General features: G+C 42.4%; 1 protein-coding gene across 1 annotated transcript in view; it reads right to left on the reverse strand.

Annotated features, from left to right (window-relative positions):
- MTMR10 (myotubularin related protein 10) overlaps positions 1-4,251 on the reverse strand; it is a 51,747-nt gene extending 47,496 nt beyond the window's left edge. Inside the window, exons 1-2 of the mRNA XM_036076852.2 lie at positions 3,795-4,251; positions 3,148-3,208 (exon numbers count right to left, since the gene is read on the reverse strand). Coding sequence (XP_035932745.2) covers positions 3,148-3,208; positions 3,795-3,854 — 121 coding nt within the window. The 5' untranslated portion in view covers positions 3,855-4,251. The remainder of the gene's footprint in view (positions 1-3,147; positions 3,209-3,794) is intronic.
- Positions 4,252-13,301: the final 9,050 nt, after the last annotated feature.

The raw sequence follows: 13,301 nt of genomic DNA on the forward strand, positions 1-13,301 counted from the left end.
CCTGGGTGGCTCAGTCGGTTAAGTGTCCAATTCCTGATTTTGGCTCAGATCATGATCTCGGGGTTCTGAGATAAAGCCCCACATCAGGCTCCGTCCTGGGTGTGGAGCCTGCCTAAGATTCTCTCTCTCTCTCTCTCTCTCTCTCTGCCCTCCCCTCCAAAATATATGAACATAGCCTGGCAGTACTTGCCCTTAACAAATATATGCAGGAACATACACGCACACACATGTATTTAAAAATTCAAACTCTCCCTATTTTCAAAAGGATTGGGGTGATTTTACACATATACAACACAATCATTAAAAGAACAAGATTCCTGTAATGATGGGAAGATGAAGAGAAAGCCCAGACAAAGCTAGCTGCCTTGACAGGGCACTGTATCTCAATTCCAGGCTCAGATAATAATTCTCTTAAGAAGTGTGGCTCTGGGAGACAGCAGAGACACACGGCAGAAAGTAACAGTCTTCCACTACTCAGTCTGAGAGCTGGTCTGTCTGCCTGTGTGTATGGCTACGGTAACAATTCAAACTGGCGTTCTAGGGGTCCTTTCATTTGGTCAGACACTCAAGCAGCAGCTCAATGCACCGCACGAGACATCAAGTCCACAAAGCCGAATTAGACACAACCTCTACCTCAAGGAGATTCATGAACCAGGCAAACTGAAAATTACTACCACAAAGCACAATCGGAATTAAATTACCAGTTTCTTCTATTTTCTTCACTTAATAAAAGACGAAGATCATTTTAAATTTAGCCTTGTTAAGTTCCAAAGGAACACACAGTAACTGCACACAATTCATTTCGTGTCTAATTTTCATCTGCTTGTAAAAGTTCAAACTTTGGGCAACTAAAGTAGGATATCCTTGAACCCAAGGCACTATGCCAAAGTATAACATGCAATACTATATCTCTGAACAATTACTTCTTGTTCCGTGTGCCTGTGTAAAGCCACAGCTGACTTGGCCAAGCTTCCTCTTGGTTTCTGACTATAAGTAAGGCAAGAACTATATTATTTAGCCCTCTTAGTAAAAACCCTAACCTAGCCCAGGTCTTTAGATGACCAATGCCTCAATTACTTTCCACCTGTCTTCCAGATTTCACAGGTCGAGTAGTAGGACGCAGGCCAAAGGAGGAGCAACGGAGGTTCTGGTGGTAGTCAGACAGGTGGCTCAAGAGGGGAAGCAGGAAACAGAGACCAAAACGGGGTGGCCAGGTAGAAAGAAACTGGGGAGTGTATGGGAAGGCCAAGATGAGAAAGAAAAGAAGGAGTGAGGAAGGAAGGCAAAAGACACACTCATCCAGGATTGGCTAAATGCTTTGTAAGAAACAGGTTAGCTGCAAACAGAACCCAGCGTACCAGAGCCATCATGTTTGCATACCCAGAGCCAATGTAAGAAAAAGTAACACGGATCAGAGTATCTACATTTAGCTGCCCTTTCTAGGACTCACAAACCACTTACAGGCAGGAAATGAGTTCATACCTTCCCCAGAGAACTGTGACTTTTTAGTAGAAAGGTAAGTTTTTAGTTAATTCTGTAGTTCTTCCTGCTCACTGATATTTAGTAACTCTTTCATAAGCATATCTTAACTATAAAAGGCAATCCTAAAAAATCAAGCACTATCATTTATATCTAAGACCTGTGGTTTATTAACACCAAATCATAATATCAGAAGAGGGAAATCAAGGCCTATGAACAGGGCCTATTCAGACAAAGTAAAGGAAGCCAAAGTTCAATAGCTCATAGGCACTCACTCAATTAAGATGAGTACTGTTTCCCACAGCTGACTTTTAAATGCCTGGAGTGACTAAGGCTAAAACAAGAGCATGCACAGGGAGCAAAGGTTACTTATTATTTCTATTGTTCACTCTCAGGAAAAGTACAAAGGATTATTTTAGTACACACTGGTTGGATAAAAAGCATTAACAAAATAAAGGCAAAATATTTATAACTAAGTTCCATAATAAAGCTGAAAACAATTTTTAAGAGTTAGCATCTATAATATTGAACCACAGGTTGATTGTAATGTTTGTTCCTACTTAACATTTAAAATTTGAAGCACAAAATAAAGTTTCCATATTCAATTACTACCTATAAAGTTCTAATCACTTTACTAGGTTTAGCATTAAGTAATAACTAAGATTTTTAAATGCTGAAAGTAGCTGCACAAATTGGTATTTGATTAGATTTCAGGTTTAAAAAAACAGGCTTTCCTAAGTATCTGGCTACTCCCCGCAAGAATCATATTAAACAACCAAATTTTCCTAATTATTACATAATTGTTATATAATTCAAAACACCAATTAAATAGTATTTTATATGCTTTAAAACTTAACTCCTATCTCTCACCAATTCCTACCTCTACCTCTTAAGGTGTTTCAAGGTAAATTTTGTTCTCAACCAGTGCTTCTCCACTGGGAGATTTTGCTCCTGGACGCAAAAGACAAAAAATAAGTTTTGGCAACGTCTGGAGACATTTTGGTGGTCACACTAGGAGGTGAAGAAGGGGGTACTACTGGCATCTGGTGAGTAGAGGCCAGGAATACTGCTAAACATCCTAAAATGCACGGGACAGTCCCTATACCAAAGGATTACTGGGCCCAAAATATTTCGCAGAGCCTCTGTCGCGAAGCCCCATTCTAAACTGAAACAATCCGCAAACACAGCTGACACCTTCAAAAAAACAATTGCCAAGTAAGTAATTCAATGTTCACTAAGCTCTGTTATTGGTATAGCGACCCAAACATAATAAAAGTTGCTTTTCATACTATTAAAATGATGACCTATTAATCATTAATGCATGAAGTTGCAGACAAGAAGGGCAAAGAGTACTCTCACTACCTAACCAATTAATGATTGCTTCAAAAATGAACATTTCAGGAGACAAAAAAAGAAACGAGGTAGTGATATTCTTGAGAGCTTTCTAGGGTGCTTACATTTTCAAGGACAAACACCAAATTAATCACTACTTTTTGTTGCTGTTGTTTAGTTCTAACCAAGTTTTTCTGTCATCTCAGTCGTTAGATTCTTAACCAGGTAAAGTTTAACGTAAATACAAGGGAGAAGTCAGCCACATAGTACTAGTTGGTAGAATAATCTTGGACCAAAACACATTCCTAAAGTATCTGTTGAAACCCTGATGTTTACCTGGCAAAAGGACTGGCTCCAGTTTTTTAATCTTCGGTTCCGAATTAATCTTATCGTCAGTCTGAAATACATCAGCAAAATAAATCAAGATCAAAACTTTTTCTCCCCGTGAGATATACGAAAGCAATTTTTGTTTTCTAAGTGATGACACATGCAACAGACACATATTTCACCCGCCCCCTTAAAATCTTTCACATGTTTTACCAGATCTTTTAAAGATCTCTTCATTATCAATTGGGAGTCCTGACAAAAATATGAAAACGGCCTGTGCCGCTTCCAGGTGTTCACATTTATGACAGGTAACCTCCTCCCCCAGATGCCCACAAGCGATGCAATCATGCTGGCGGCCACAGTGCGGACAACTGCCAGGCGAAGAACTAAATAAACCCAACTCCAAACACTCCCTTGAGTCTCATCACACGGCAAAACTACGGATCACAGGTCTCCGGGCTGAGAATGGCTGCGGCGAAGTTTTACAAGTTTCCACCGAGCCAGTGGGGGCTCCCGAGAAGGCGCTTTTCCCAGCGTCGGGCTCTGGCGATCGCGCGGCTGGGAACAGGGAGACCGGGGGAGCCTCCCGGCGGTCGGCCCGGCGGCTCCCAGGAAGCGCCAAGGAGAGGGGCGCTCGCGGGGAGGGGGTTGTTTACCTGGGGCGGCGGCAGGAGGTAGGACCTGAAGGTGGGTCTGGGAGGCTTGAGGGAGAACATGGTGTCGTCGCCTTTTCGCTCTGGCCGGGTCGCAACCCAGGACCCGCCGCCGGTCGGCGGTAGCGCCGACGCCTCCCGACGCCCGGGGGTTCGGAGCTGCCCGTGCGGCCGCCCAGGCCCCGTCTGCGGCCAGCCGGGCCGGGCGGACTGACGGGCGGGGACACGGCGGAGCGCCCGCCCGAGCGGGGAGGAGCCGGGGCAAAGTCGGGTCGACTCGGGCGCCGGGGCCCATCCCCGGAAGGGGCCCGGCGCCCCGCCCCGAGAGACGGTGCGTGCGGAGCCGGCGGCCGGCCTCTCCCGGCCTCTAGGCCGCGCTGGTGCCGGAAGGCAGGGCTCGCCCCGCTCGCCTGCTGCCGGGACCTCAGCGAGGGCGCTGGGGGGAGCGGGGCTCGGCAGCCATCTTGAGAGCGCAGCCTAGGGACGGCGCTCCTACGGCGGCCCGCAGGGCTCACGGCGGCTCGCGGGGACCTACGGCGGCCCGCGGGGGTCATGGCTGAGGCTGGAGGGGGCCGGCGACCTTGGCTCTGATCCCTCTCTTTCTCGGCTGCTCCGTGCTCTCTTTTCCTGGGACAGCTGTCTGCACTGCTGCTCGTTTGTCACCCAGCTCGCGCGATCACTGTGGTTTTAAGCTGTCCGGAGGAGCCCGGGACATTGGGGAAGGGGCCTCTGGTGCCCCGGACTCAGTCACACTGTGCATCCAGCGTGTGAGGGACCCGCGCTGGGAAAGTGGACCGGTGCTGCCAGCAATGACCAGGATCAAACGTCCAGCGCGGTCTGTACCGCATGTGATAAAGCTCGAAGGCCCCACAATTGGGGAAGATTTTCTTCCATCATCCCGTCTGTTGTCTTTGCGCAAAGCTTGGAGGCTGGGATGTCCTACCAGCTGAGCCGACTGCTGATTTCCATGGGATGCGCGGGCCTGGGGACTATCGGCAGATGACATTGGCAGGCAATCCAGACTCCTCAACTTAGTTTATTAACTTTTACCCTCATTATTAAAATTTAACGTAGAAAAAGACATTAAGCAAGTTACCTCCCTTTTCTTGCCCATCCTCACAGGTAAAGATATTAGTGAGCAGAAACATGATCAAAAGCCCAATGAGAGTGAGGCACTAACAACGTGGGGGCCTTCAATAGGCTATGGGGCAAATAATCCACCCATTAATTGTATAGAACAGATGAACTTCAGCAGATCGAGCACAGGGCATTTCTTAACTCTAAACTGGAGCAGCCTTTGGTGGAAGGGGGCCAGTGATGTATCATTTTGGTGAGTCTGTTAGTTGAGACTTGATTCTTCTTCTGCTTTGAAGAATAAAACCCTAATCCAACATTTTATAACTAATGTCACAAGGAAGCTGCAATGTGATCATATGAATCACAATCATACTGACAAGTGTTGCTAATTGAAACATTAAAAAATTTTAAGATTCAAAAGTTTGCTTTTTATCTGAAAATAATTTATTCTGGATTCAGAACCCTACCGATCTTTGTTGTTAATTTGGGTAACACATGATTTCATTTGCTCAGGAACCACAACTGTACTTTAAAATGTTAAGGTCATGTGGTCATAGGTGTTAAAAACAGTTGTGAACATATATTTTTAAAATTTTTATGAATAGTCTGTGACTTTTCTTCCTTAAATGGATTAAAAAAAAGTCATGCAAAAAAGATCAGATTTGTGGTTAACAGAGGTGGAAATTGGAGGAAGGTGGTCAAAAGGTACAAACTTCTGGTTACAAGATACATAAATGTTAGGGATGTAATGTATAGCATGGTGTAATGTATAGTTAATACAGCTGTATGATAGATAGGAAAGCTGTTAAGAGAGTAAATCCTATGAGTTTCCATCACCAGAAAAAAAGTTTTTTCTTTGTTTGCTTTCTCTTTATTGTGTCTGTGTAAGTTGGTCAATGCCAGACCTATTGCAGTAATCATTTCACAGTATATGTAATTCAAACCATTATGCTGTACACCTTAAACTTATACAGAGGTATATGTCAATTATATCTCAAAACCGGGGGAAAATGGACTTTTTTTTCCCCACAAATACTCTTCAAGCAATATATGGGCTTTTCTTTATACTTAAGTGACTTTGTGGTTTAAGTTTTGTCATATTGATTTTCTTAGGATCTACAACTCTAAGATGTGACCCTACAATTGAAAAGTAGAGAAACTTTGATTTCCAGATTTCTTATTAACCTAATGCTAAATTTTATGACCTTTTTAGATACCTAATTGTATTAGTTGGCTTGGGCTGCCATAACAAAATATTACAGACTCTACGCTTAAACAACAGAAATTTATTTCTCAGAGTTCTAGAGGGTGGGAAGTCCAAGATCAAGGTACAGACAAGATAGGTTTCTCCTAAGAGCTCTTTGACTTGCTTGCCAATGGTGGCTGTGTTTTCGTAGGCCTGAGGGTGGGAGAAGGAGAGAGGGAGAGTGAGCGAGGGAGAGAGCAAGAGAGAGGGGGAGACAGAGAGAGAGAGACAGTGAGCACATGTGCTCTGGTATCTCTTCTTTTAAGGGCACTGATCCTGTTGGATCAGGATCCCACCCTTAATGATCTATCTCCCTTAAACTTAATTACCTCCTAAAGGATCTCCAAATGTAGTCACATTAGGGGTCGGGGCTTCAACATATGAATTTTGGGAGGACACGGTGCAGTCTATAGCACCAGCCTTATAGCCTCTATTCAGCTCTGACCTCCTTGATACTTCGACTACCCCTTCTTTTGGCTTTAATGCCACTGTTTTGTTCTCTTATTTTTCTCACTCTGTTCCATTATTGGTTCTATCATGGCAGATAGTGGTATTCCCTACAGATCACTTCCTTTCCCCTATGAAGAAAAAAAAAAGTGCAAACATTTCTTGAATACCTGTTAGGTGCTAGGTATTTTATATATTCATTCAGTTACCAAATTTGTATCAAGTGCTACCTTTGTGCTAAAAAAAAAATTGTTCAAGTTGCCAAGAAGACAAAGTTCCTACTTTCATGGCATTATGGGTAGAACGATACATAAAAAATGAATATATAACAGGTCAGATGGTAGAAAGAGCCATGAAGAAAAATAAGACATGGGAAGAGGATGAGAGTTCCATTTTGTGATGGGAGGGGAGGTCATTGAAGGCCTTTCTGATAAGATGACATTTGAGCAGAGACCAGAGTAGTGAGGGAGCAAGCCAGGTGGAAATCAGAAGGAAAAGCTTGGGAACAGAGGGGATGGAAGTGCAAATGCCCTGAGGTGAAAGCCTGCCTGGTGTGTTTGAGGCCAATGCAGCTGGCTGACGCAGCCTGAGCCACTGGGAGAGAAAGTCAGAGAGAAAGAACAGGCCAGATCTCAGAGGGCCTGAAAGTTGAGAAAAGCTTTTGCAATATTTTGAGCGGAGAGTGACATGACCTGGCTGATATTTTAAAATCACTCCTACGGCTGTAGAGGTACCACACGGTAGAAGCCGGGAGACTAGTTGGGAGCTACCAGAAGAGTCCAGATAAAAGAAGCTAATGGTGGAAGCAGTGGGAAAGGTAAGACATGGTTACGCAAGCAGTGGGAAAGGTAAGACACGGTTACGCACACTGTCTACAAAACTATGCCATTGCCTGGGTATGTGGACCTTTAAGATGACTATTAGGTAATTTGTTTAAAACCAAAAAACAAATAAACAACAACAAAAAATCTGTTTCTTGAGAGGAGATTCTGGGAAAATGACAGCAGCAGCATTATTTTTTGCTCCACATAAAAACAGGCAAAGCAGTTCTAAAGCAAAACCAAAACCCATGGATGACGTCGACAACAAGCCTAAGTGAAATGGTATCCCCATGATCTCCAGGACAGGCAAGTGAGGACAAAGCAATAGCCGTCACAAGATCTTTATGGTATCAGCAAAGGGAATCAATGAGGCATCTGGAAAATTCCAAAATAGCCAGTCAAGTTGAGAAGACCCGTTGAAATAGGAAAGGGTGTTTGTTATCTCTAAGGTCATCAGAGTGCGAGGGACTCACGGTAAGGTCTGAGGAGATTGGAGCAATAGAGCTGTAGGAACTCTTGAAATTGACCTACCAAGGCTTCCTTAGGAAAGGGGCCCACACTGAGGACAGACTTATGGGCAGGGAAACAAAATTGAACCAGATAGAGACAAAGGAAAGAGGAGGTCCAGAAAAAAAAAAAAAAAAGGACGAGAAAGTCTCTGAAAGTAAGCTTTTAAAAATGTTAATACTGCACTGTAAAAACAGAAAAAGGTTCTCTGTGAAGTCAGAAAAGCTATCCTGAAAACTGCCTCCTTCAAAAAGTTCAAGAAAACCCACTTCACATACACTCAAGCAACAAGAAAGTATGGAAGTCAAATCCCATAGGAGACTACTGTAGTGGAAAAGAGAATAAGAACCGAATAGCACTTCTGTAGACAATAAAAGCACGGCAGAAAGACATGCCCACAGGGTAGATCAAAACTAACACACACTACTTAAAAGACACTAAGAAAATGATATGAGACATGAACGAACTATATAAATCAGAGTTAGAAACAATCAAAATGAAATGAACAAACTCAGAATAGAAATCGAAATAAGAAAAAAATTACTTTGGAAATGAAGACTAAATTAAAAGAAACCCAAGGTTAGTAAACGCATTTGATTATGCTTTAAGATGAAGAGGAGGAAGATTTTAAAAATCAATGAGAGGTTTAAAAAAAAAATCAGAGAAAATGGCAAATATTGAAGCTAGGCAAAGGAGTCCCACGGGGAAAAAAAGCAGGCAGGGATAAGAAAACAAATACTACAAACTAGACTTCAAGAAAGCCCTCTTGAAATAAAAAAATATTTATGTTTGCATCTAGGCATTGAGAGAACACATTGCACCTGAGAAAATCGACCTAGAATTGTCAACACTAAGACACATTCTTGTAAAAATACTGGACTTTAAAGAAAAAATAATGCAAATTTCTTTGGGTATCTAGACAAAAAGAGCAAGTGACTTAGATGAAAGAGAATTAGATTATCCTCAGACTTTTTGGCAGCAATACTTTATGCCAGAAGAAAATGGAGCAACATATTTAATATACTCAAGGGAAAAAAATGTGAGAATATGATAATTGCAAGGAATTGAAACATATCCATATGTTAAAAATCCATGAGGTAATGATGGTATAAATATGTATATATACATATATTTCAATCTATTGGTCACCATTCGAGGATGATAGGGAACCAATTCAATATCCTAAAAACTGGCAAATAAATGGGAAAAGTCAATCATTGTCCTTGCTTATGGTATGAACTATACTACTATGAAACCAAATAGCAGGTGAAAGGAATCATTTCTTTATAAAGTATTCTAACTAATAAAGGAAAAAGAAATCATAGCGTAGATTATTATGATTTTTAGCTTCCTATGAATTAAGAAACCTTAGTTCATACTATCAAGCAGTATCAGCAGCTACAGACATCCCAAAATAGAAGCAAATAGACATATGTGCCTCATGAGAAAGGAAGCAACACCACCCAAATAGCCTTGCTAAAAAAATTGAATCCAAGCCTGAGCCTCTAAATTTTGCCAACTTGCAGAAACAGTGAAACATGTCAAACCGCATGAATATTCAACTAGTAAAAATCAGATTGTGGGAAACTGTGCAAGACAAATGGCCCATGTTCTTCAACAGATATAAGGAAGAGAAAGGAATGAGAGTCAGTAAGTAAAAAAAAAAAAGAGAGAGCAAAGCTCAAATATAGTGCTAAAGGACATTCAGGTGATGAAGCTATAATGAAATGCAAGTGTGGTGATTTTAAAACATGTCTGCAGAATTTCATTTTATTTTATTTTAAAGATTTATTTATTTGTGAGGGAAAGTGCGGTGGGAGGGGGAGGGGCAGAGAGAATCTCAAGCAGACTTCATGTTGAGCACAGAGCCAGACATAGGGTTCAATCTTGTGACCCTGAGATCATGACCTGAACCGAAACCAAGAGTCAGATGCTTAACTGACTACACCACCCAGACGCTCCATGTCTGCAAAATTCTAAACACTCCTCCCTCCCCTTGAATCTGGACTAGCCTTTGTGACTCACCTGTAACCAAGAGAATGCAATGGAAGTGACTCTGCATGACTTCTGAGACTAAGTTATAAAAAGCAATGACATTTCCTCCTCGCTCACTGGGACACTCACTTTTGGAGCCCTGAACTACTTACTGTGTAAGAAATCTGATTTCTAGGAGGCTGCCGTGCTGGGAGAAAGCCCAGGCCACATGCAGAGACCATGCATGGGTCCTCTGGTGGATAGTCCTAGCTGAGGTTCAGATCACAGCTGACAGACAGGATCCTCTCCCAGACATATGAGGGAAGATGCTTCTAGATGACGTCAGCCTCCGGCTGTTGAATCATCTCCAGACACTGAGTCTTCTCAGCTCAAACACCATGAAATAAAGACAGCGGTGTACTCTAGCCGGTTCATACTGGCTTGCAGGACCCAATTGTCAACAGCTTTTCCCAACTCCGCATTCACTGATGTCACATGTACCTTGCAGTTGGTCGTGGGAGGAGTATTTACCCGATGGAAATCAGCAAATACTACAAATCAGGGGCATTCCTCTGTGCCTTGTCTGAATTCCTGACCCACAACATCCATGGGCATAATAACGTAGGTATTTCAAGCCATCTAGGTTCAGAGTCGTTTTTTTACAACAAGGAAATGACTACTGTAAATAGATAGTAGTCACTTTTGTGGGGAGGAAGGTGATTGAGATTGAAACTTCTGGGGTAGCTGGAAATTCTATTAATATGGGTGGTGGCTATAAAGATGTTCATCTTAAAATAATTGTCATGTTTGTTTTGTGTGATTTTCTGTGTCCTTTATAATAAACATTTCTCTAAAACAGTCTTTTTTATGTTGGAGATAGTAGGGTGATTACTTCATTTGTCTTTATTTCCAATATATATCCAGCAAAATGCATTTTTTAAAAGATTTTATTTTTTTAAAATTTATTTGAGAGAGAGAGAAAAAGTGAGAGAGTATAAGTGGGGAGGGGGGCAGAGGGAGAAACAGACTCCCCACTGAGCAGGGAGCCTGACGCGAAGCTCGATGCCAGGACCCTGGGATCATGACCTGAGCCAAAGGCAGACGCTTAACTGACTGAGCCACCCCAGTGTCCCTAAAATACATTTTTTTTAACTTTTTTTTTTTTTTAATGTAAGCTCTACACCCAATGTGGGGCTTGAACTCATGAACTTGTGATCAAGAGTTGCATGCTCTATCGACTGAGCCAACCAGGTGCCCCCAAAATGCATTTTTTGATATGAAATAACTCTAGGACAATGCTAAGAGTTAAATTTTAAAATTTTGAAACCTAAATTGTGTAAGCCTATAGGAGCCTCAAGGTGATGCAATATATATTCAGAAAATAAACAATCGTATAGTCTCAAAGGAGAAAGCCACTTACAATGAGTTCAGTTCTTAATTCCTCTTGATCAAAGTAAAAAATGAGCTTACTTTCAGCTTATACAACTATCATAACATTTATGAGTGTGCCAGAATTTATGGGATATAAGAATAAAGCCTTCTTAGTATGTTTCTTACTGTGTTTTACATAGAACAGGAAATATGCTTATAATTTATTTACTAAGACAATTTTTTAAAATTTTATTTATTTGAGAAAGAGAGAGAGAGAACAAGAGAGAAAGCATGAGCAGGGAGAGGGAGGGAAAGAAGCAGACTACCTGTTGAGCAAGGAGCCCAATGCAGGGCTCAAACCCAGGACCCCGGGATCATGACCTGAGCTGAAGACAGGTGCTTAACTGACTGAGCTATCCCAGGCGCCCCTACTAAGACAACTTTATATTAAATGCTTTGAACATACACAGTGTTCCTGTTTTAATTGTATTAGATATAACTAGATTTGATCAGATTGGATATTTGTTCCTAACATGTGGGGCCCCATATTTAGCAAACTTAGAATGACAGTGATAATAATATCATAAACCCTACATAATAGGCCCTCAATATTTGAGCTGTATTGAGATGGTAGAGTGCGTAGTCATATAGTATGATTTCAGGTGTGCAGGAAAGGTCCCTGCCACAGGTTCTGAAATTCCACCATTAGAATGTATTTCCTTGGGTCTAAATATCACATCCCTTTCAGCCAACACCTCTGCAGGAGGCAGATGTCACAAATCTCATGAGACTTATGGGAATGTACTTGGCCCCATGGCAGGGTAGCAGAGACCTCAGAAAGGGAGGGGGGAAGCTGTGGAATGGCGAGGTGGGAGTTCCAAAGATAAGCTTTGCCTTCTTCACACCCACTCTGTTGAGCAGTCATAGGTTTTCCAGCTTATTCTGAGAAAACTTTTTTCCTAGAATGTGGCCAAGTGCTGAAAGATTTCTTGGCACCAAAAGGAAAGATTTAGGAATGAGGTAAAATGTAATGGGTTAAGCATTGGCTAAAATAACACATGTAGCGGGATTGAGTAAACAGTCTCAATGTAGTAGTAGCTTTATTTATTAAATAAATATTATCATTTCTTACATTTCAAAGCCCCATCATCCACGCAAAGTTATCCAGTGCTCTTTGATAAATTCAGCCCAGTTCAGGGATTCGGACCTGATTATTAAAAATTTCAGTCTGGGGCACCTGGGTGGCTCAGATGGTTGAGCGTCTGCCTTCGGCTCAGGTCATGATCCCGGGGTCCTGGGATTGAGCCCCTCGTAGGGCTCTCTGCTCAGCGGGGAGTCTGCTTCTCCCTCACCCTCTGCCTCTCCCCCTGCTCATGCGCTCTCTCTATCTCTGTGTCTCAAATGAATAAATAAAATCTTAAAAAAAACAAACAAAACTTCAGTCTCATTTAGTTGTTAACTATCTCTGATCACTATCTTTATAACTAACATAACTATATAACTGGCATAACTACAGTGAATCTCTCTCTCTCTCTCTCTTCCCTTGCCAGTTTATGACAATGTGACAGTCTGGGTCTCACATGAGAATGGCTGTAGTGGTTATTTTGTGATTATCCCCATTTCTGTCTGACCTGCATCCCCCCATGAGGCACTTCACTAAAGTAGCAGTTGGCATGTAACTCCAGGCATGAGGCTGGCCTTCTCTGTGTGCTCCAGAGACCCTTGAGTCCTCCCAAGAGATGCTGTTGCGAGATGGTAAGGGCCCACGATCCAACTCTTAACCTCTATGAGTGTTGGTGGCCTCTGCACTAGCCAGAGAAGGTCCCTTTCTGCCCCTCCCTGCCCCTGTTGGTATAGTCAAGAGTAGTGATGGTAGGGGTGACATTAAGGGCTCTAGAGAGTGGCACCTGACCTGAGCTTGGGTGGCTCAGCCGTCTGATGGGTTTTTGAACTTACAAGTTGAAGCATAAAACCTTGTATTCTCAGCCATGAATGGTCTCCTCTATTCTCAACAATTCCACCTTGATGATGTATCTTTCAGGTTTTAGCCACAGCTTTGCACAAACC

Source organism: Halichoerus grypus, chromosome 8, assembly GCF_964656455.1.
Source record: "Halichoerus grypus chromosome 8, mHalGry1.hap1.1, whole genome shotgun sequence".
In the NCBI taxonomy this organism is placed as follows: Eukaryota; Metazoa; Chordata; class Mammalia; order Carnivora; family Phocidae; genus Halichoerus; species Halichoerus grypus.